The following is a 24,805-nucleotide window of genomic DNA, read 5'->3' as shown; positions in this document are numbered from 1 at the left end:
CTCGCTCTCTCTCCCTCTGTCTCTGACAAATAAATAAAATCTTTAAAAAATATATATATATACAACAAAATAAATGGGGATATATAAAAATTTATTTACATAAACATGCCAACTGATAAATGTGGAAGAAATGATAGAAAATGTCACTATTTTGCAATGATCATACTGCAACCATCAACTGATTCAGCCAAGAAACCTCAACAGAGGGATGCTGGATGGCTCAGTCCGTTAAACATCTGCCTTCAGCTCAGGTCATCCTAAGACCCCGGGATCGAGTCCTGCACCAGGATCTCTGCTCAGTGGGGAGCCTGCTTCTCCCTCTGCCTGCCGCTCCTCCTGCTTGTGCTCTTTCTCATGCTTGCTCTTTGAGAAATAAATAAAATCTTAAAATAAATAAATAAATAAAAGGACTCCTTTAAAAAAAAGAATCCCCAATAGATGCTAATGCCACTGAATGAAAGTTTATTGAGGAACAGGGTTTTTACAGGCTCCAAAATTTTCACAAAGATTAGTGGTTTACAAAGCAGAAAAACAGGGGCACCTGGGTGGCTTGGTCAGTAAAGCATCTGCCTTTGGCTTGAGTCAGGATTCCAGAGTCCTGTGATCGAGCCCTACACTGGGCTCCCTGTTGAGTGGGGAGTCTGATTCTTCCTCTACCCCCGCCCCCTGCTCATTTTCTCTCTCAAATAAATGAATAAAATCATTAAAATTAGGAAAAAAGGAGAAAAATATATCTTTATAGAAAAATCTGGCAAACATCACCTTCACTAGGTAATTAGTGCTGACATAGCTAACAATGAGACATAGGGGTGGCTCTCAGTAACAGTGAGAAGAATGCATCACATAAGTGGTATTTGCTACAAAAAGGCATTACTTGAATCTAACTATGAGGAAACAATTCAACAACCCTAAACTGAAGAGTTTTCTACAAAAACAACTAGCTTACCTATACTCTTCAAAAATGTCACTTTATGAAAGAACCATTTTTGGGTAACTGCACTAAGGTAACGAGCAGGTCTTTGTTCTTAGGGGATGAAAATGAAAGTACTTAGGTATAAATGGTCATGCCACTGCAACCTATACTCTAAAATCAGCTCAAAATAAATCAAACACAGAAACACACCAAATGAAAAAATAGATACCAGTAGAACATCCATCAAAAGAAGAACAGCTAAATAAACACAGCACGTTTTCGTAAAATTAAAAAAAATTATACACTGTATTATTTTCAGGAGGAAATCTGAAAATAAGAATAAACATATATGTAACTATATTTCTCAGACATTTTTTGTGTTATTGAAAAATCAAAACAATTAATGACACATTGGGGTAGTGTAACTGGCACATTCCCTCCTACCTATTGTCACTTCGGGTTTCCATGGCCACAGGATTTGGAGAGGCCCGATGACCTGAAATGGGAATCAGGCTACTCCTCTCTGCAGGGTAATCAGGCTGGATCCGAGGAGAAGTGTGTGTGATCTGCTGCGGCACCACCTTAGCTACAAATGCAAAATCCAATCATATTACCTCTCATATGCTTTTATTGGCATGCCAAAACATTCTTGGCCAGCAACAATCTTAAGAATGCAAACAGTAATAAGAAGCCTGGATCTTGAGCTTTAATCAAAATAAAAAAAGAAAGATAAGCATATAAGATTCAACTGAATTATTTCAAGCCAGTATCCTACTGATACATTCATATATTCTCACTGTTATTTGCCAAAGCAGGGTTCAACATCAATACTTTAACAAAAATACCAGGACTTCCTGGAAACCTTTTTTAAAGGAGAAAAATTTTTGACAACAGCAACAACAAAAATCAACAAAATTTTGAATACCAACACGGCAAAGACCTTAGCTTCTACTGAACAATCCATAGCTAATTAGTACTAAGTCAATCATTTTAATTTCGAAGTCTCAGTTTCCTCATCTACAAGAAGTCCTTCTTTAGATCATCACTTTATTTCTAAGATCCTTTGAATGTCCTGTGATTTAGCACAAAACTTTACAGCAAAATCAAAATGACTACAGAGTTTTCAAATCTAATCTGAGGCTCAAAGTTTGCTCTCCTCTAGCATTTGCAATCAAGTTTTGTTTAGAAGGCATGGCTGAACGGGACATACTTTAGTGTTCTTACAGACCTGTCTATTAACTCTATGTAGGAAAATTTTGGGGGAAAAAAAAGCTGCAGTCCACATTAGATATATAGAAGGACAGCTACCATCTGTGCAAGACCCCACAGTTACACCAGTGACAGGGACATAAACACTGGAGACTAGGATGATGCCACCACATTACCTAAAGTGCAGTGCACTGAACACCAAAGGTAAGCAACACAAGTCCACCATGATTCCCAGCTATTTCCCAATGGAGGAAGCTGGACATGTTTCTGCAGGATGATAGCCGGGATGCCCACTTCGACCACTGATGACTTGTACTGGCTAAGGCAGATGCCATGCCTTAAGGATAATGCCATGAAATATTTTCCATCAGTAGTAAATAGAGGGGGAGCTGAGTGGAAAGCAACTTAGTCTTGTTTTTCCACTGTGCCCATAAAAGGTAGAAGAAAAGAATGCTCCCAACAGGAATGCAGCTGTCATCTGGCAAAGTGGCTAACTACTGGTTGTTAAACCATACGCATGCCCATGAATTTATATCTGTGCCTTTTTTTCTAATTAAAAAAGCCACACATTGTCAATTATTAAAAAAAAACAGACTTAGGGAAAAACAATGCAAAAATCCCAAGTTGAACATAATGCCACCTTCAAAGATGATCCCTGTTTACTGAATGCTGTGATCATCTGATTCTGCTTTTTTAGAATTCTGATACCACCATCATATGTGGGCCAGAGAATTAAGAAAAAAAAGATGGTATTCTATTAGAAATAAGCATTCAGGGGCGCCTGGGTGGCTCAGTGGGTTAAAGCCTCTGCCTTCGGCTCAGGTCATGATCCCAGGGTTCTGGGATCGAGCCCCGCATCAGGTTCTCTGCTCAGCAGGAAGCCTGCTTCCTCCTCTCTTTCTGCCTACTTTTGATCTGTCAAATAAATAAATAAAATCTTTAAAAAAGAAAAAAAAAAAAAAAAGAAAAGAGCATTCATTAAAGGGAAAAAACTCTATGTTTATGGTAAATCAGGCTTCCTGCCCCCCCAACTCAATACATTCCTACTAGTAAAAATAGTTGAATTCAATATTTAACCTCACCTGGAAAAAGCTGCTTAAGTGATTTTAATATATCCATTAAAACCCCACTTGAAAATCAATGCTCTAGGGTTAATATCAGGTTTCCTTTCTCAACTGAGGTACCCCTATAACAGGGATCCTATAGTGATGTAACAAAGAAATATTTGGCTTACTATAAAAGAAGAAGAGAAAGCCAGAGCATAAGCCTGATGGAACTTCGACAAAACCTATCACATTAAGGGACACCTGGGTGGCTCAGTCGTTGAGTGTCTGCCTTTGGCTCAAGTCATGATCCCAGAGTCCTGGGATTGAGCCCCACACCAGGCTCTCTGCTTGGCAGGAAGCCTGTTTCTCTTTTCCCTACCCCCCTGCTTGTGTTCTCTCTCTTGCTGTCTTTCTCTGTCAAATGAGTAAATAAAATCTTAAAAAAAAAAAAAAAATCACATTAAGTGGCAGATGTTAAATCTGTTTGGACACTTCTGTCAAATGATTTTCACAGAATTTAGCAAATAGTGAAAAATCAAAGATAAAATAGCTGGGAGATATGAACTGTAATACTGTAACCTAAGACAGGTAAAAAGTTGATAGTTTCAGCCAAATGAATGCACATACTTCTGTTACTTCTGTCTCCTGGTACTCTGAGTTTATTTCCACAGTGTCATCTCTCAGCAAGATACAGTGACATAAATAAGAATGAATCTCTAAATAATTCTTTACAGTGATGATTCAAGATGAAACCAGAGAGCCCCTATAAGGATACACTGCTCTCTTATACTGGTCTAATTTGCTTTATAGCTATAGATATGCTAGTGAGACTCTTGACTATAAAAATGGCAAGAACAAGCCTGGTTCTGTTGTTACAGTGCTCAGGATAACTGATGACACTGTTAGATACAGTCAGAAAGTGGAGTGAAGTGACAGTTATGGAACAAGCAACAATCTTTTTCAACAATAGTACATCAATGCTAAAATCACACACAACACTCCCACCCTCCAGCCCTTCTCTTCTTTTCACAGGACAGAATTAACTACCTGCACCACAGAAAGGTAAGAAAGAAGTACGCTCTCTCTGATGTCAAGATGCTGTGAGTGGTAACGTGAGAAAGAGCCAGTAGCAGTGTTTTCACTGCTAAAAGCCTACCATGGGGCTCAGTACCAATTTAAGGGCAGGAATGGCTGAGTTATCCAAGGGAGGAGGAAAGGCTTCCTGGGTTCCACCATCATTCTGGAAAAGTGTCCTCCAAGTCTGCACAGAGGGATGTGAAGCTGTCTTATATGGGAAGGAAGAAACTATCGCCGTGCTGGGATATAGCAGGTGGGGAAGGTATACTTCTACGGTCACCAGATTTCTGACTGTTAATTATGCCAGTGTATCATCTTACAAAAAGCATTCTAAAAGTTTATGAAAAATATGGCAGCTGTCCCATGACTCTGGGAGTAAAACAGTACGATGAGGCATGCTTACTGTCATACAACCAAGGCAAAGCTAACACGAGAAACTAAACCCGGAGCTTGTGAATTAAAAAGAGCAATGCTCTGCTTCAGAAGCCAGTCTCTGCTTTGGAAGCTGTGACAGCAGACATCAACCCGTAGGACAGGTGTGGGCAAGTCCTGCCTGATGTCTGAATTGATACTTCGGAATGGCTGTGGGAAAAATCAGAAGAATATTTCATGACAGATGAAAATTATATGAAATCCAAATTTCTGTGTCCATAAAAAGTTCTACTGAAATGTACCTACACTCAATTGTTTACATCTTATCCACAGTTTAGCAGTCGTGACACAGACCTGTGAGGCCTGCAAAGCTTATAATATTATCTAGCCCTACAGAGAAAGGTTGTCAATCCCTGCTCTTAATGACTATTTGGCTGCCAGTAACTTCAAAGATTTTTTAAATATTGAAAGCATATTTAAAAGGGGAATAAACAAAGCTTAGAAGAAACTTTAGGATGTTTGTGAAGTATCCTGGGGTAAGAGTCAGATGAGAACTGAGGGTAATCAACCCGAGGGTTATCACCCTTCCCACTGTGCATCGCCTAGAGTTTTCCTGAACACTCCATCAGTAGTACAAGTTCTCTTCATTCCAGACCCTTGCTTCTTTTTTGCTTTTTCTGTGGATCTCATTTAACTATGTCAGTGAAGTTAACTTTTTATCACTAAAAGACACACAAAGGAGAGGTAAAAATCTGATGAATGAGAAGTCAAAGTTGTGTGAAAATAATGTTTACTTTCAGATCTCAAAGATTATTATATGTGCTGCCGAAGCGAGCACCAGATCTCAAAGATTATTACCCTCTTTTCCCTCCTATGGTCAACACCAAATCTATATGACAAATATACTAAAAACTGAATTCAGTGTTGCTTTGAAAATCAATAATAATTTAAAAAAACCCAAACAACCCAATACTAGCCCTCTATATGAAGACCTAGTCAGAAGGGCTGAAAAATCCCTTTAAGCTCTGTGTGAAGGCTGCAGGACACTTACCAACTGGGATGTTTGAGGTGGTCACAGCGGTAGCATGGGATGAATGTGAGGGCATTGTCATGGTAACAATTGTACTCGTGGGAGCTTGTGTGTGTGACACAGATCCTGAAATTGGAGGAAAAAAAGTCTTCAATAATGGCCTCTCTACACACACTACCGATTCTCAAATACCTGAGAAAAGCTCTTGGGAAAAGAGAATGCTTCTAGCCTTTTCTTTTTCTCTGATTGAAGTTGAGAAATGGAAAATTAACTTACCACTCCTGCCTCACACTTCCTTAGGAGGAAGAGCAGGGCTGCCAACTTACCGGCCGTGGTTGCTGAAGGAATGGTGTTGGTTGCCAAGATAGGTGCTACTGTTGCTGCAGCCACTGGTGTGCCAGTACTGAAGATAGTTTTCGGGGGGGGGGGGGGGGGGGAGATATCCCACAATACAGTTATAAACAAGAACATTTCCCCCTGAATCCAGTTTAAAAGCAATTACTGCCTTCAATACTGCTAGGTTCTCAAGAAATTGGGCAGAAGTCTGGTTTTAACCCACAGCCTCCACAGACAGGTTCACCTTTGGTTTTACCTGTGCCATGGTATGAAGCTGTTGTTTTGGCGTCCCTAATGCAGGATGAGACGGCAGTGTGATTCTTGTTGTTACATCCCGTGACTGGGCAGGACGCTGAATACTAATTGCTGCAGATGGTGGATGCTGGATAGACAAAGCTGGCCGACTGAAAGAGATAGGAAAGACACGATTTCTCACTTGTCTCTAGACATGATGCAGGCAGTCAAGGCCATTTGCTCTCTTGTACTAGACCATCATACAGTTTATTTTTTAGGTCTGTGACACCCACAGGTGATCCAATGAAGTAAATGGCCTGTTGAGTTTCTCTCCTGTAAGTTCCATAAACCTCATTTCCAAAGGTATCAATATGCACTATGAACTGAATCAATTAATCTATAGTCATTTTCAGCACTCTCAGTGTAGTTAACTGAGAGTTAACTCTCAGGACAACCCTAAGTAAGCATTATTATATTAATACACTTCACTGTGTGGACAAAACTGAAGATACACGCTAAGGTTTTCACATTATGAGGGAGAATTACAGATGACCCTGGTTAACAGCAGCCCACCCTATTGCCCCCAAAGCACTAACCTGCTCTCAACTTCCTATCATTCCTAACTGTATTGTTTCTTCAAAATTTAGTTGTAACTTTTACAGATTATAACTTCTATAACTTTTATAACCTTTATAGTTATATATTAGTTATAATCTAATTACTGAGATATCAACACAGAACCCATCTCAAATTAACTGGCAGCAAGTTACAGAAACTGCAACAGTGGCAAGATAACTTGACATTATAACAAAGTTGGCATTTCAAATCAGAGGGGGAAGAATGGACTATTTAAATAAGTGATGTTGGGAAGACTATGTAGCCCTTTGAAAAAGATAAAATGGGATCCATGCTTCATGCATCATTATAGCAGGATAAATAAAAAGAGGATCAAAGATTTTACAGCAAATTAAAAAGTACATGAAGAAAAGACAGAATTCTTTTATAACCTGAGTGGAAGAGAGCTTTTTAACTATTAAAAGCTTTCAAAATCTAAAAGCTATAAAAGATCTAAAAATTTGACTCTGTGAATGAACAAGCAAACCTACTTAGTAAAACACACTATAAGCATGGTCAAAAGACTCAAAAATCAAAGTGCAATCTTAATATACTAGGAATTCCTTGCAATGAGAAAAATAACAGCCAAATAAAAATAAGCAAGAGATATGTGCAGCCAGTTCACTAAAACGAAAATGCAAGTGGCTCCTTAACAAAGAAAAGATGCTCACTCCCAGTCATAGGAAGAGAAATACAATTTAAAATACACTAGATAACACTGTTCACCTATCAGATTAGCAAAAATCCCCAAAATGAACAGCATCATGTTGTTCAAGCTGCAAGGAAACAGGCACTTCCAAACATTCTGGAAGGAGTGCAAACAGGTACAGACCTTAAGGAAGGCAATGCTAGGTATCAAAATTATAACTGCATATACCTTCTGAGTAACAGCCCAATGTTATTGGGCTTTTGGGAATTTATCCTAAAGGTATTCTTGCACACATGGATAATGACTGAAGTATAAGTGTATTCACTGCCATATTACTTATGATAGTCAAGTACTAGAAACCTCAAACCCATTAACACATACAATGGATCACTGTGCTGGTACTAAGAGAACAATGAGGCTATCTAAGTAATGAAATAGGAAACTTTCAATACATGTTGTTATATTTAAAGAAAGTAGAGAATATATGAATTAATTTTGGGTAAAAAGGATAAAAGAACTGCACTCGGATCTGACTATATTTAACTAACATTGGGTGGACATCCAGTTAGTTACTACCAGAGAACTCAGAAAACATAAAAGGAAAGGAACAGAAGAACCTGGTAGACGGGGGACAGAGGAGAGTGTGACATCCTTCCTACACATCTTTTCATGCTTTTTATATTTTGAAAACACGTGAATACAAATTAAAAAGAAGTGAATAAGCTGAGCTGTAAGAGTAAAAACTTGACTGAGACTGTATGTGTCCAAACTAAGCAATGGTTTCATCTCTCAAATGGCATCCTCTCTCAAAATGCTTTAAAAACAAACATGGTGGGATATCAGTGAATAAAGTGTTCAAACTGAATAAAGGATGGTTTTCTTTCTGAAGAATAAGAGCAAAATGCTTTATCATCCAAGTTAAAGGAAAGCTGAAAAACTAGCCACAGATATAACTGTGAACTTGGTGGAACTCATGGAGAAGAAAGTGTACTACAGGGAGACTGGATCTTTATGTTTTCCAGGATGAACCATTTCCCCATGCCCATTCCTTATGTTCACCCAAAATGTAAAGGACCCCTAAAGAGTTCCCTTACCTGACTCTCATGTTCTCAAGCCAGAAAAAACCCCCAGAAACATATAAACCTGGATAATCCTAAAAAGACCTTGGGTCACTCTTTTTAAGCCTATTACACCTCTTCCACTGGTCATTTAAAAATGGGAATGAGGAATGGATGTTCTCTGATAATTTAAGTGACCACTTTGAGATTTTCTTTAGGTTTCATTTTCTCTCTGCTCATTATGGTAGAACCTAATTTTTATTATGAATAACACAGTCCAAAATTATATCCAGAAACACAAAGAAGAAAAATACAAGCTCTATGTTTATTCGACAGTTAGCCCAATAAATCCCCCCCCCAGAGCAGCAGCACACTGATAAGATTATTGGACTAGATTAGCCGGTACATGGTAGGCCAATTCTGACCAGGATCTCCACTATCACATTGAGAATTCAAGTACTTTTGCGGCTCCTAGAATTACTGAAGATGACCATTACACCAGTTGTTGTGGGAGTGCAAACGCATGCTGCAGCATCAGGTGTTGGGTACAATGCCTATGGAATCAGCCTGAGGATATTATTCCTGATGTGGCAAGTGGAGACTCGGACCTTGCACAAAGTAACAGGATTCTGATGCCACTGGTCTAGTCAACGAACAGTAATTAGGACTTTGTTTTGCAGCCTGGCTTCTTCCCTGTATGGCTTTCATACCCTCTTGAAAGGTGACTGGTATAACATGAGAATAATATTTGCCGACATAGACCACCTGCATAAACTTGTCACTCCAACTACCTAGGATGTCTCTGCAGCTTTACCAGATAAAAATCCATTTTGGAGACTGAAGTTTTAATAGTTGACAACATACTACACTAAGTATAGTGTCATGTAAGACATCTGCTCCCAGCATTTATGATGAAAACCAGGGGGATACATAAATATATATAATTATATAAAGTCATGACAAAATTTAGGACACATGAACTTAATTATTAAAAAAATTTTTGAAGAGCTTCATAACAAAGAATAATGTCAACATTCCAATCACTAGGAAAGGATCTCCACAATTCACCTTAAATATACTCATATTTAAAAGGTTTGGTTCATTAAAAAAAAAAAAACAGAAAAGACTATTTATATTAAATATTTAAATATGTTTTTAAGTGCTTTTGAAAGCACTTGGTAGTCTTTCTACATGGTAGTCTTTGACTTTCAATTACTCCTAATGAAAAAAACCATGAACACTTCTATAAGGTGTATTACTTGTTAGGCATATTTTAATTCCTTTACATACATTAATATAAGTATTCCTTATAATGATCTGTGAGGTAGGTAATATTATTGCCATTTTCTTTCTTCCCCCATAGATTTATTTATTTGAGAGAGAGAGGGAGAATGCGTGCATGACCATGGGAGGACCAGAGGGAGAGGGAATATCCTCAAGCAGACTCCCTGCTGAGTGTAGAGTCCGACAAAGGGCTTGATGCCAGGACTGTGAGATTATGACCTGAACCAAAATGAAGAGCTGGACACTCAATTGACTGGGCGACCCAGGCACCCTATTATTGCCATTTTCTTTTTTTTAAAGATTTTATTTATTTATTTGACAGAGAGAAATCACAAGTAGGCAGAGAGCCAGGCAGAGAGAGAGAGAGAGGAGGAAGCAGGCTCCCTGCCGAGCAGAGAGCCCGATGCGGGACTCGATCCCAGGACCCTGAGATCATGACCTGAGCCGAAGGCAGTGGCTTAACACACTGAGCCGCCCAGGCGCCCCGCCATTTTCCATGTAAGGAAATTGAAGCATTCACTCTTTGGTCTAGCACTTCTACAGATCTTGAAAGTATACCATCAAAACAGGCAACAGCACATGCTGAAATGTCCATCAGGACATCCATAAGCTAGGATACAAAGCAGCCAAAAATAAAGGGAATAAATATCTCTATGTACTGATTTGGAATCATCTCCAGAATATATTAAGAGAAAAATGCAAGGCTCAAAACAGTATATATAAATATAAATACAAATGCAAGGCTCAAAACAGTATATATAAATATAAATACAATATGCTATATTTTCTTTTTCCTTTGAAAGTTACCTCTTTTTTTTTTTTAAGATTTTTATTTATTTGAGAAAGAGACAGAGCCAGAGAGAGAGCACAGGCAGAGGGAGAAACAGAGGGTGAGGAAGGGAGAAGCAGATTCCCTGCTGAGCAAGAAGCCTACCATAGGGCTTGATCCCAGGATCCTGGGATAATGGCCCGAGCTGAAGGCAGACACAACCTACTGAACTAGCCAGGTGTGCTCCAACATTTGAGGGATAGAGAGGACAGTGAAACTCCTCACTGTATACCTTTTTACATATTTATATTTTAGAAATATGTGAATCTTAATTAAACAGAAAATACTACTACATATCTCACAGAGAAACTGATCACTTCAAGTGACCTCTGAATACATTTCTGCTCCATTTAGTGGGATGCAGTCTGAAGACAAAAGAACTGGGAAGAAGTCTTAAACTTCACTATCTCTCTGTCTCTTTTTTTTTTTTAGAGACTCTTTATTTCTTTGAGAGAGAGAGAGAGTGAGGGGAGAACACAAACAGAGGTAGTGGGAGAGGGCGATGCCAACTTTCTGCTAAGCAGGGAGCCTGATGTGGCACTTGATCCTAGGACTCTGGGATCATGACCTGGGCCGAAGGCAGACGCTCATCGACTGAGCGACTCAGGCACCCCAAATGTCATTCGGTCTTATTATTAGTTTAATCTACAGAAAATAAGGGGTTGATTTATGACCCATGAACTTGGTACTCTGGGTTGTTACTTTGAAACTATTTTTTTTTAATATTATGGACCAAAGAACCAAGTAGTTGTATTAATGTCTTGACACAAGGTTTGTAGCGTAAGAGAAAAGATGTACAAATATAAAACTGAAGAAAAAAAAACTTTTAATGTTAAATTTCATTCAGAAATATCAGTATGAAGACATGACTGTGTTTACTATATTGATTACCTCTGTTCACAGAAAGAGCCTAAAAGCAATGATACCCTAGGAGCAATGTGTACCCTTAGCACTCAGATCTTGGGTTCTAATTACCATTCTCCACCAAAGAGAACCAAGAATCATTGGAGAAATGGTTAATTTCAAGGCTAGGGAGGCAGAAAAAAATAAAGGGCCTCATTTACCATGTACCAAAAAGATTAAAGTACTCAAAGTCTAAGAGGAATTATCAAAATGACACTGAAGCCAGTTTGAAGGGTTTCTCACTAGCCAAATTTGGGGCAACTGGGGAAAAAAAGATTTTTATTAAAATATACCGAGTAAATAAAACACCCCTAAGTCCATAGTGGCAACTCCCCCATACACAAAAAAGATCAGAGATTAAGCAGGGTCAGTCAGCTTCTGTGGGAGCACAGAAAGTACTCCCACATCTGTTGTCTTAATCAATATACTCTTTCTCCTAGCAACGAGATTTTCTTTAATGGCCTCAAAGGCAGCTCTAGGGACAGAGACCCAAATTAGAAACTTGAAAAACACAGAACACTTGGGGTTAATTTATAACAAGTGAACCTGTGACCATCTTCCAGTGTTGAACTGGATCTTTGTTTGACTTCTTCAGAGTGAGGGCAAGAAGTACTGCAGGCAGAGACTGCAGGTTTGGGATTTTCTCCTCCTCTCAGAGAATAGTAACAAAACAAAAAGTAATGCAATCTCCATCTCTGGCAACATTAAGAGATACCTGACACCTCAAACCACAGAAGAGGTATCTTCTGTGATACACACACTGCCAAGGGCAGTGATACCCAAACAGGGACACAGGCGCCAATGCAGACAAGATCTCTGCAGCTACAAGTTAAGGGTCAAAACCCAGTCAAGTATAATTCTCCAAAGTGAGGAGTGCACTCTGACAGAAGAAACCAAAAGCTTTTGTTTATAACAGCAGGAGCTGTCAGTGAAGCAGGACCTGGACACAGACTGGTTCCAATATCCAATAATTAATGACAAAGGGTTAAACTAGTAATCATACATACAGATAAGTGCCATGTGAAAAACAGCATGTGGTGAGGGGTGTCTGGCTGGCTCATCAGGTAAAGCAGGTAATTCTCAATCTCAGGGTCATGAGTTAAAGCCCTATGTTGGGCACAGGGCTTACTTTAAAAAAAGAAACAAAAAACCCCCAGTGTGTGGTGAGACCTAGGGAAAAGCGAAATTGCCATCTGGGGCAGTCTATCTTCAATGTCAGGAGAGAAGTACAACCAAGAAAACAACAACAGAGTACTCTGAGTCATTAGGAAAATTTCCCCTAGCCAGTATACAGCCCAGCCCACAAGAACCAATTACAAATAGCTGATGCAGAATAAGTTCAACTCAATTCAAAGATGAGTACTCAGAAAGCACCCAGCACAAAACTTATTTCATGATGCTATAAGAAAAATGGTGGATAGAAAAGGATGTTTACTAGAAACGCTTTCACTAAGCAGATGAAAATTGTACCATGAATGAAGAAATGTAATGAAATAACTCCTTCCACTAAATGAAAACACAAAGCAAAGATATGAGAGCTCACTGGACAAAATAATAAGATAACAGAAGGGAGACAAAATAAATAGGCATAGTTCAGGAGAGAAACAGAAGAAAATATCCACCTTTATCAGGAATATAGGCAAAACTAGAAGTTGAGCATGACAGACAATGCTGAAAACTCTGTAAGAAACAGAAAAGACTTTGAGAATATTAAGCAGAATCAAAAGGGAAGAAGTTAATAAAGTTTAGATAAGGAAGTCATACAAAAAAGATCTAAAAAATACATAACTGGGTGTCCCTTCACTAAAATGCAATAAAATGAATATATAAAGATACAATTCAAGAAAATTGTCCATAAATATACTTTCATGCTACAGATTAAAAAGGTCACCATTTTTCACAACAAAACGATACATAATGGTCACAACAAGATGAAAATCATCTTGACAAAATTCAACATCTCTTTTTATTAAAAACTCAAGGCACTAGAAAAGAGATACTTTGATAACATGATATAAAAAAGAAAACCTGACTCTTTTCACTGTATACACATTCATAACTTTTTAATTTCTTTGTATCACCTAAATATATACAGGTAATATAAAATTTAAATGAACAACACATAGTCTGTTTTATGTTGGGCAGTTGTGTCTCTTTGTACCTCAGGCAATATTTTCAATTACCAGGAAGTATTCTCATTTCACTGAAGAGGAGACTAAGGATCAGGGAAGTTGAGAAACTTGCCTAATGCCACAAAGCTAATGAATGATAGAGCTAATGGTTAAATATAAGTCCTAGGTACACTTCTGCATTTAAAAGTTACTTTTTTCAGAGTTCTGTTCTAGGCCCTCTTAACTATTCATTCCCCTTGGAGAGCCTCAAATACCTCAAAGGTTTAACTGCAGCCCACAGGCTGAGGACTTCCAAACTCATTATCTCTGGTACCGACATCTCTTCAATCACCTGCTGACAACTACCACTTGATTGTTCCACGGATAAACTCAGTATCAAAAGGCAACATTCTTTCTAAAACTTTCTTTCTTGTTTCCTTTTTATTTACTTGGTCAAAGGACAAAGAAACCAGGGAGGTGTCTAGACTCTCTCTTCCTCACCACTCTGCCCTGCCTCCACCTAGCAACTGACAGTTATGGATGGTCTTAATATGTATGACAGCTTTAGTCTCCATGCCTACTACCCCTCTTTTCTGTTCAGTGCATCACTTGTTTATATTGCCCAAGGCACAACATAACAAACGAATTGATCAAGAAAGACCTCCTGGCAAGACTCACATCCCACTGCCTCCCCCCAACTTTCACAGCCTTACCACAATATGGCTTGGGACAGAAGGACAAACACCATCATATCTTCACCCAACTGTGTCATTTCTAGGAAGCATCACAGATCATTCCTTCACTTATTCCTGTATGGCTCTACAGAGCTCTCCCTTTTCAGATACCCAACCCTTCCAGTGCAGCCTCTGAACAGTCCATTTAGTAAAAGTCCCTACATCCTCAATCTCTTCTCTGAATATATCCTTTACCTCCCTGCCCTAATGAATCTGGGTTCTCCCCTGAGAACACTGCTTCCCCCTCCAGCCCTCTCATCTGGGAGACATTTTTTCTCTTGCAAACCTCTTCCCCATCTACACAGTTTTCCTAAATAATCTCCTTCACAACTCTTCCCTGGACTCCAAACTCATCTATTAACCAATCTCAACATGTCCACTTGGGTGTTCACAAGTCAGCACAACTGTCCAATGTCCAAAAATAGTCTGGAATTCCTCCCCCAAACCTACTCTTCCCATTGTTCCTCAACTGAAGTTATAGCAACTCCACCTTTCTAGCTTCATAGGCCAGCTAGCAGGGCCAGAATCCTGACTCTTCTTGTTCTCTCACTGCCCCTATGTAATTCCTCTGAAATCCTCAACCAACTTCAAAACTCTATTCTGGGGGCGCCTGGGTGGCTCAGTGGGTTAAAGTCTCTGCTTTCAGCTCGGGTCATGATCCCAGGGTCCTGGGATCGAGCCCCACATCAGGCTCTCTGCTCAGCGGGAAGCCTGCTTCCTCCTCTCTCTCTGTCTGACTCTCTGCCTACTTGTGATCTCTGTCTGTCAAATAAATAAATAAATCTTTAAAAAAAAAAAAAAAACTCTATTCTGAATCTAACCATGTCTTTCCACCTCCAGCAATGACCTCTTCTCAATTTCTGCATGCCTTCCTAAACCATATCTCCATTTCCAACTTTGCCTCTCCACAGTAGCCAGGCTTAAGATCATGACACTGCTCTGCTCAAAACTCCACTAAGGCTTCCCACTGTATCCCAGCAAAGTCTAAACGTGCAGAGGGCTTCCTAAGGCCCTCATGTGGAGACCCTGTTACCTCCTAAAATAATCTCTTGCCGCTCTCCTACCATAGCCTCTTGCTTCTCCTTATCTATGGCAAACACACTCCTGTCTCAGGGCCTTTACACTTACTGTTCCCACTGTGCAAAATGTTCTTATCCACACAGCCACAAGACTCACTTCATTAGATTTTTCAATTTTCTGCTCTAATCCATTTTTTTTTTAAAGATTTTATTTACTTATTTGACAGATAGAGATTATAAGTAGGCAGAGAGGCAGGCAGAGAGAAAGGGGGAAGCAGGCTCCCTGCTGAGCAGAGAGCCAGATGTAGGGCTCAATCCCAGGACCCTGAGATCAAGACCTGAGCCGAAGGCAGAGGCTTAACCCACTGAGCCACCCAGGCACCCCTGCTCTAATCCATTCTTAACAATAGTCTTCCCAGACCACCTTACAGGAAATAGCCTGTACCGCTTACCTTGTCACTCCAAATCTTACCCTAATTTTTCCTCAAAGCACTTTTGACCATCTAAAAAAAACTTTTTTATTTGTATGTCTCTAGCCCCTAAAAACAGAAACTCTATGAGAACAGAAATTTCTGGTTGCCCACTGCTTTATCTCCAGCACTAAGTATTTATTGAGTTAAATGAAAGGACAGAAAGGAAAGGAAAAAGGGAAAGGAGGAGAGCCTGATCTCCAAACCCCCAAATATACCTAAGTGCTGAATCAGTAGCATGTGCTGCAGTTGTAGTAATGACTGGAGACTGAGCTCTGGTGGCTGAGACAGTTGCTACCACAGCAGGAGGGATGGTATTAGAGGTGGTCACAGGTGGGCGAGACTACCAAGAGAAGAGAAAAAAATAATTCATTAAAACAAGGAGCAAAATAAAATACAGTAAGCCAAACACTGCAAGTATAATTAGAAACTTGGGCCTTCAAACAAGCATGTTTGTGTCCAAAAGAAAGCAAATTCTCACCACTATGACTAAAGAATTCTCTTTTCAGATAGGTAATTTTAACATACAAGAGAGAGAATTACCAAAAAATACCTATCTTGGCTGGATGGACTATATAAATTTCTTCCTTCCAAGTAGGACTGGATGCAATATTTTGTCCTATTAGTATGAGTTGGGATCCTACCCTTCAGATCTAGAGTGCCCACAGATTTGTTGTTGGTTCTGGTATAGACATTTTACACTACCACATAACCAAGTGCTTTCAATAGGGGGATCTCAGCCATCAGATCCACTGGCTCTCAGCCCTCTAAACTAGCAAACACATAAAAACAGTGCTTGCCTGCAGGAGATTCGGGGTGCCCTAGATGCTCTCTGGCTGTTTTCACATGGATGTACTTCCCGTAACCTCCCCTATACTACATCTGGGTGTAAAATCTTCACCAAACAAGCTCCACCCTGGGCTTCACCTGCTTCTCCATCATCGATTCTTTCAATCATCTGAGCTCTCCTGGGTAGACCCTTTCTTGACCCTGATACAGTTCCACATACATTACCAGTCTGGCTCCCAAAAGTATCTGAATTTTCATCTGTCAGTGATTCAGCTCCATTAACCTTTCAAGGATAGTTCTTTGACCGCATGTTACTGTGTTCAAGAAACTTAGTGGCTCTCTGTTGTGTACAAAATCAGATTTATACTCTGTATCTTAGAGCTCTGAATTTAGAGACATCATAATGTCACTTCATCATACACTATACCTCAGTAGTACTGAGCCCATAGATTTCCTTGAAAAAAAGTTGAAAGACTCTGTCTTCCTTGAAAAGCATACACAAGTGCCTAATAACATACACTAAATATGTAAGGGCTCATAAATCCCAATCTGAATGAAAACCTCTCAGTTCTGGCTTGCCTCTACTAAACACTATGTAACCACCACCGTCCTCCTCACCACCATTCACAGTATTGTTTCCTTTCCCTGCCTCTCCACTTCTCTGAATCCCTGTTACCACACCCATCCCAGCGAAAGCTTCCCTTACCACGGCTCCCCCAAATCCCAGGACAGCTAATCACATTGTAGTGTATATAACTCAACCTTCCTGACCTCTTGGCAACTAGATCAAAAGTCACTTGAAGTCAAAGGACTCTCCCAGGCTCTAGCAGAGTCAAGAACTCAGAGTAGGCACCTAATACTTGCTAGCTGACTACTACAACCTGACGTGCCTGGATTGGTTGGTGAATGATGTGCTGTACTGCTGGCTGAGCCGTAGCAGCATTTGGCAACTGGGAAGTCGGCCTCAGGACCGTAGTTACTTTAGAACTGGACATCACAGCAGCAGCAGCTGCACCTGGAAAAAAATGGTTTTCATTAGTATGGCTTATGGGCTCACAATTTACATAGTTCCCATTATATGCCCTAGGAAAATAGTTTCTAGACCTCAGTACATCAGGAATTTAGTGGAGGTGCTGTATGTATATTTCCCTTTCCTCCCACAGAAAATTCGGAAAATGTGCTCTCAAGGTTGTGATTTTATAATAATAATACCCTGTGTTGCTTTTTTGAGGACATTCTTAAATGAAACTGGCTGTCTTTTTTTTTTTTAACTACAAGTGTGCAGAAGAGAAGCACACATTGAACAGCACAGCATCATGTCATCACCTTCATTTAGGCCAAGGCTCCAGCAGCGTCACCACCAAGGAGGGTTTACATAAACCACCACAGCTGTTGTATCATCAGTGCAAACGTCAACAGGGTACGACAGGCAAATGAAATCTTAGTATTTTCATGAAAGTTGTTTTGACCTAACAAAGACCCCGTTGCAGTCTACGAAATTCACTCTGAGAACCACTAAATTATGTTATGACCAAGTAAACTTGGTTTTGTACTTGTGAGCCTGATTTGGGCAGCAATGACTTTACACTTGTCAACAGAAGGCTACAGTTTCTGATCAAGTAGAGAAAATCATTAAATTTAATACCTGTCAACCTATTAGAACTTAATTGTATGAATAAATTTATCTTATGGCTATATTACTTGAATAGCCATTATCACTGAACTTTAAAAATAGTCAGTATTTGTATTTCTGACTAACAACAAAGACCATTTTGGACTATCTACAGCTTTGAGTTCCTCACTACAAGGGACAATATTTAGACCACACTAAAAATTTGAATTGCTTTAAGTTTACACACACAAGCATACACAAGCTTGTTGAAATGCAACTGTAACTCACATATACTAGGATCATGCTCTAAATGTGTACTGCTCTGTTTCTTTTATCCTGTAACTTAAGTAAGATGATTCTAAATATATATTTTGGACAGTAGCAGAAATCTCTTAACAAATATCTATCTGCCACAGGACTTGGAGAATTTGAACAAAATGTGCAGTTTCTACCTCGCGGTAAATGAGAAGCTCCGATGTGAAGAGGGGGCCCAGGAGCATTGCTGCGGATAATAGACATCTGTACATTTGTGGTCATGATGTGATGCAGGTTACTGGGATGTCCCTGCAAGAAACAGGATGTAATGTTATTTTTATGCGCTTAGTTTTAGTCAATGATGCTTAGCCATTGCTTCTAGGAGGTCAGTTGCCTCAAAATGTAGGTCAGGGTATTCCTTTTAGACAGTGAGTATCCCAAGGGAAAGGACATTTAGCTTTTTTTTTTTATACAACATACTTCATGATGACCTGTGCCAGCAGGCATGTGGTGACTCTGAGGATCCTTCAATGCCTCAAACCTAGCTAGGTGCTAGGTCTCTAATAGAGACTAATAGACATTTGACTGTTCACTTTGGGACAATCTCACCTTCAATATTAGTTTTTTAACACTTGTTTTCGTTGCCTTGGCCAAAAGCTTATTTCTTCCTCTTCTATTTTCCTTACATGCCACTGCATTCATCCACCCTTTATGCTACGCAGAACTTCTAAGTAAATGTCAATTAGCACTGAGCAGGTACTCCCTTATGTGTTCTTTAGCTCTCCCCTTAGAAGTCCCTTCCTCACATGCTCCCAGCCCCGACGCCAATATTTCCCAGCTGGGGGTTCCAGCACTTCTGGGAGTACTCAGCAGTACAACAGAAGGAAGAAAACATAGCAGGTCTTCTTGGAATACCAATTTTTTATTGAAACTTGAAGGGAAAAATTTTAGATTCAGGTCTTTTCACTTAGCAACCCAAAATATTTAAATGAATCACATACATGTTATGGAGTAGACATAGAATTTCAGGAAAAAATTTAAAACACCATGAAATAAGTGTTCATGACTGGTGACCTGCTTGAGGGAACCTGGTAGGTACCCAAGAGATACACATTAATTGTCCTCAGAGAAAGTCTTAGAAATGTATGACTGCCATGAAGCCATTCTCAATCCCCACAATGAACTCTGAGCACTTAAAGAATACAGACTGTCTTATCTAGATTTGTATCTCACACTAAGGGTGGTGCCTCATACACAGCAGATGTTTGATACATACTGGCCTACTGACAAACAGCACTGTGTGTGTTGGTTTTACTTCTCTAGGACCTACTATCTTCCCTTCACAGATATCAGTGACCACTTAATTTTTTATTTAGTACAGTGCCTAATGTACTGCTGGCATTCAATAAATAATGATCAACAGTTTGGCATCTCAGTTTGAAAATCAGCAAATTAAGAGGAAAAAAACCTGTTGTCCACTGATTGTTGCCACAGGAATGGCTGAAGCTTGAGGGATGCTACTCTCCATGGTAACGGTAACCTGCCCTGGAACCTTGGGGGGAAGTGACAAGGTAGAAGGTGGAGCAGGAGCAATGGGACGGCTAGGCATGGTGGGCTTCGGGGGCGGCTGTAAACAGAAAACCACACGAAACATATCAATAGCTTTTTACAAGTGATGCATTTCATTCTATAGTTAAAAGTACACAAATCAAACATGGAGAGTGCCAGGAAGGATCCAAAAGCCTTATATATTTTATCTCTTAGCATCACAACTTTTCCACTGAAGTACCAGCATTTCCATTTTACAGATGAGGAAACATACAAAGCAAGGCTATGTCACCTACTCAAAGCCATGCAGACAGTAAAAACTGGAACTGGGACCGAGGCCAGATCTGCATGGCTCACAGCCCACACTCCTTCTACTATACAATGCTGCATCCCAAGTTTGGGAGGAAGTAAACAAAACTCCTAGCAACTGAAACATAGCCATGAGGTAAAATACAAGGCAATATTCTCAGATACCCCTGAATTAGCAAGCTTTAAAACAAAACCTTGGAGAAGAGTGCCACTCCAAGATAAAATCTGAGTTAGCATGCCTATAACTTGAATAAAATCAATGTCAAAACGGTTACTAGAAAAGATCCTATGATGCCAACTGCCCAGCGGCACAAGAGTAGGCACTGAAGAACAGTGCAGCTCTAAGTGACACAGAAGAGCTGAACTGATGGGTCAAAAAGGAAACACTAAAATCCTGGGTACAGCCTAAGACTTTGTGAAAATTGTCAGGAAGATTAGCCAGTCTTTAGCTGTGGTTTAATGTGAAATTTTAAACCTCTCCATTACCTTCATAAGTCCCTCCGAAAAGGAGAGTGGCACTGCTGGCGTCAGATGTGCTGGTGGGGCTGTCACTGTGACGGGTGTGCCCGATGCAACAGCATGGTGTGTAGACAACATCTGCACCTGTGGATAGGGCCTTACCACAACAGGCTCTTGCTTCTCTTCACGGGACTGTAGGGAGCTGCTGGAACCCATGTGCTCCCTGGCAGTGACTTCAGCCTCTCGACTAGATTCATCGTTGACTAGTAAGGACATTAAGGGACAGAGAGCACGTCATATGCTTCCAATATGAATTAATATTAATGAATGGCAAACACATACAACAGTGGTATTTGCAACTAAGTTTCAGTGTTGATAAAGTGACCATTTCCTTGGGAGATTTTCTTAAGGAGAATTTGGACATTAGGTTCCCCCTAACAGATATCAAACACAAGAGCCATAACTATGGAACACAGGCCTTACTCTGGATATTTTGGCTTTTCCACTCCTATGAACAAAGGACCTGATAACGATCTAAAAGGAACTCAAGAGGCACCTGGGTGGCTTAGTTGGTTAAGGGTCTGTCTTCAGCTCAGGTCATGATCTTGGGGTCCTGAGATCAAGGCCCATGTTGTGGTCCCTGCTCAGAGGGAAGCCTGCTTCTCCCTCTTGCTCTGCTCCTCCCTGCTCGTGCTATCTCTCTCTCAAATAAATAATCTTAAAAAAAAAAAAAAAAAAAAAGAACTCAAAAGAGCAAAACTAGATTCGATGCTTTCATTTAAGATATTTAGAAATTTATAAAAATATTAACATTAAAATGATAATTTAAATACAATTCTTTTTTTAAAAGATTTTATTTATTTACTTGTGAGAGAGAAAGAGAGAGTGCATGCAGGCATGTGCAAAACTGGGGGAGGGGCTTCAGGAAAAGGAGGAGGAGATTCCCCAGAGTGTAGAGTCTGAAAGGGGGGGGTTGGCCCCAGGACCCCGAGCCAAAGTCAGAAAGTTAACCAACTGAGTCACCGAGGTGCCCCTAAATACAATTCTTAAGTCCCAGAGTATACAGCTTTTCAAAACAGATTTCCTACAAAGCAAACATGGAACTCTTCATCATTATAACAATGTACAAAGCCTTTGAAACTCAACAATTTCACTTATAGGAATGTATCCTATAGAGAAATGGCATCGTGTAAAATGACTTGTGTACCAGATTATTTGTTTCACCATTTTTATTCTAGTAAAGGAAGTTTCAAAACCTACATGTCTACCAACAGGAAACCTGCTATATAAATTGTAGGAGAAATACTTTTCACTATACTTTCTTTGGGAATTTTGGACCATGAAAACATGTAACCTACTTAAAAACTAACTTAAAAAATCAAGGACCTGGGGCACCTGGGTGGCTCAGTGGGTTAAAGCCTCTGCCTTTGGCTCAGGTCATGATCCCAGGGTCCTGGGATTGAGCCCCACATCGGGCTCTCTGCTTAGGAGGGAACGTGCTTTCTCCTCTCTCTTTCTGCCTGCCTCTGCCTCTCTGCCTACTTGTAATCTCTGCCTGTCAAATAAAATAAATAAAATCTTAAAAAAAAAAAAAAAGCTCTTTCTCTCTAAAAAACAAAACAAAACAAAAACCAGAGACCTAATCAAATGAAAGAGAGTTCGTGAAAGTTATCTCATACTTGTCTATCATTTTCTCAAAATATTAACATTTTTCTGAAAACAGAGATTATACTTATGTAAAAAAAAATTTCAAGTATCTGTAAACCTATCAAGAAAATAAAGATGCTCCAAAGTCTATTTCCCGAGAGCACCAAGAGTTAATATGTTGGTAAAACCTTGAGCCATTTCTCATCTTTAATTTTGGGTGGGCTTTTATTTATGTAACTTTTCAACAAACTATAACCTTTATAAAGTGCACAAATGTAAATTGTGTAGCTCAACGAACTTATACAAACCAAATACACCTGAGTAATCAGCACCCAGCTCAAGATGCAAAACATTCCCTAGAAGCCCCTCTATTCAGCTGGATTCCTCACTATCCCAAGGTATCCCAACCTCTAGCACCACAGATAACTGTTATCTATTTTTGAACTTTATATAAATAGACTCATAGCAAATGCACCCTGTTGTATCTTGCTTTTTTCACTTACAAGTATAAGATCCATGAATGTCATTGCATATTACTGCAGATCTTTCACTGTCAGTATAGTTGATCACTCTGGGAATCAACTATAAATTATCCATTTTACTGTTAATAGGCATTAAGATAGTTTTCAGTTTTTTGCTATTACAAATGTTAGTGCTAGTAATACTCCCACACATGTCTTCTGGTGAACTATTTACCATTTCTATTGGATACATACCAAGAAGTGAAATTGCTGAGTAACAGTGAATATATATTACATCATTTAAGAAAATGCGAAATGAAATTCCATTGCATAGATACACTATATTTTTTGTTTTCTTTCTTTCTTTTTTTCAGTGGGCCCCAAGCCCAGCATGGAGCCCAGCACAAGGCTTGAACTCACAATACAGAGATCAAGAGCTGAGTTGAGATCAAGAAAGAGACGCTTAACCAACTAAGCCACCCAGGCACCCCAACTACAGCTTTTTAAACCATTATATCATCGGTGGGCTTTCAGGTTATTTCCATTTTTTTTTTTTTTAAGATTTATTTATTTATTTGATAGAGATCACAAATAGGCAGAGAGGCAGGCGGGGGGGGGGCAGGGAGCAGACTCCCTGCTGAGCTGAGAGCCCAAAGTGGGGCTCCATCCCAGGATCCTGAGATCATGAAGGCAGAGGCTTCAACCCACTGAGCCACCCAGGCGTCCCATATTTCCAAATTTTTTGCTATTATCAACAACTCGGATAAAAGTCCATATGTACTTTTGAGTCCTTGTTCAGTGATTTCCTCAGGAAAAAAATTTTTGAAAATTACATGTACTGGGTGAAAAGACTGATGTATATTTTACATTATACATCATTTCTCCCTGGTCATTCAGATTTTTTAAAAATTATGATTCTTAAAACCACTTTATGGGTGATGGCTATTAAGATGGGCACTTGTAATGAGCACTAGCTATTACATTTAAGTAATGAATCACTAAACTGTACACCTGAAATGAGTATTACCTGCTATATCAACTAACTAGTTTTTTTAAAAACTTGAAATCAAAACAAATAAAACCACTTTATCGATGTACAGTTTACATAGAATAAAATAGCTACTCTAAAAGTAGAGAGTTCAACAGTTTTTTTTTTACATTCTTAACCAACAACCTAGGAGCATAATGGCTGGATTAAATGTTAAGTAAATGTTTAACTTTATTAGACCACTGGAATACCTTCTAAAGTGGTTGTATCCACGTTATGTTTCTGTTACCCAGTGTATTAAGAGTTCTGGCAGCCCCTCATCATCCCAATTCTTGATACAGATACTGTACTGGGTGTACAGTGGGTGTGTTGTGATTTTAATTAGAATTTCCATGACTAGTGATGTTGAAAATCTTTTATGTGACCACAGGACATTCATACACATCTTCCTCTGTGAAGCATATGTGTCTATCCTTTGTTATTTTTTAGTCAATCAGCTTTATTGAGATATAGTATTAAAACAAAAAAAACACCCACGCACTAGTTCTTTATATAGAATTAGATAAAATTTTACAAAAGTAGACAGTACTACAGGAATCCTGGGTGGCTCAGTTAAGCATTTGATTCTTGATTTCGGCTCAGGTCATGAGCTAAGGGTTGTGAGCTAGAGCTAGAGCCCTGTCTTTCCTCCTCGGTATGGAGCTTGTCTGATAGTCTCTCTGCCCCACCCTCTAAAAAACAAAGTATACAGTACTATAACCACAATCAATCACCATACAAATATTTTCCATTATTCTCACTGGTTCATTCATGCCCTTTTGCAGGCAATTCCCTTCCTCCCACCCTCC

General features: G+C 39.4%; 1 protein-coding gene across 5 annotated transcripts in view; it reads right to left on the bottom strand.

Annotated features, from left to right (window-relative positions):
- SAP130 (Sin3A associated protein 130) overlaps positions 1-24,805 on the bottom strand; it is a 92,530-nt gene that overhangs the window by 59,868 nt on the left and 7,857 nt on the right. For 4 of the 5 annotated variants that reach the window (XM_059394529.1, XM_059394528.1, XM_059394526.1 and 1 more), the window contains exons 3-11: positions 20,889-21,124; positions 20,014-20,172; positions 18,743-18,854; positions 17,569-17,693; positions 16,108-16,232; positions 6,241-6,387; positions 5,974-6,065; positions 5,669-5,773; positions 1,358-1,499 (exon numbers count right to left, since the gene is read on the bottom strand). In XM_059394529.1, coding sequence (XP_059250512.1) covers positions 1,358-1,499; positions 5,669-5,773; positions 5,974-6,065; positions 6,241-6,387; positions 16,108-16,232; positions 17,569-17,693; positions 18,743-18,854; positions 20,014-20,172; positions 20,889-21,124 — 1,243 coding nt within the window. The remainder of the gene's footprint in view (positions 1-1,357; positions 1,500-5,668; positions 5,774-5,973; positions 6,066-6,240; positions 6,388-16,107; positions 16,233-17,568; positions 17,694-18,742; positions 18,855-20,013; positions 20,173-20,888; positions 21,125-24,805) is intronic. The other variant, XM_059394530.1, reaches the window with a different exon arrangement.

Source organism: Mustela nigripes, chromosome 3, assembly GCF_022355385.1.
Source record: "Mustela nigripes isolate SB6536 chromosome 3, MUSNIG.SB6536, whole genome shotgun sequence".
NCBI classification, from domain to species: Eukaryota; Metazoa; Chordata; class Mammalia; order Carnivora; family Mustelidae; genus Mustela; species Mustela nigripes.
The sequence above is the reverse complement of the archived record's forward strand: the minus strand, read 5'-3'. Positions and strand labels throughout refer to the sequence as shown.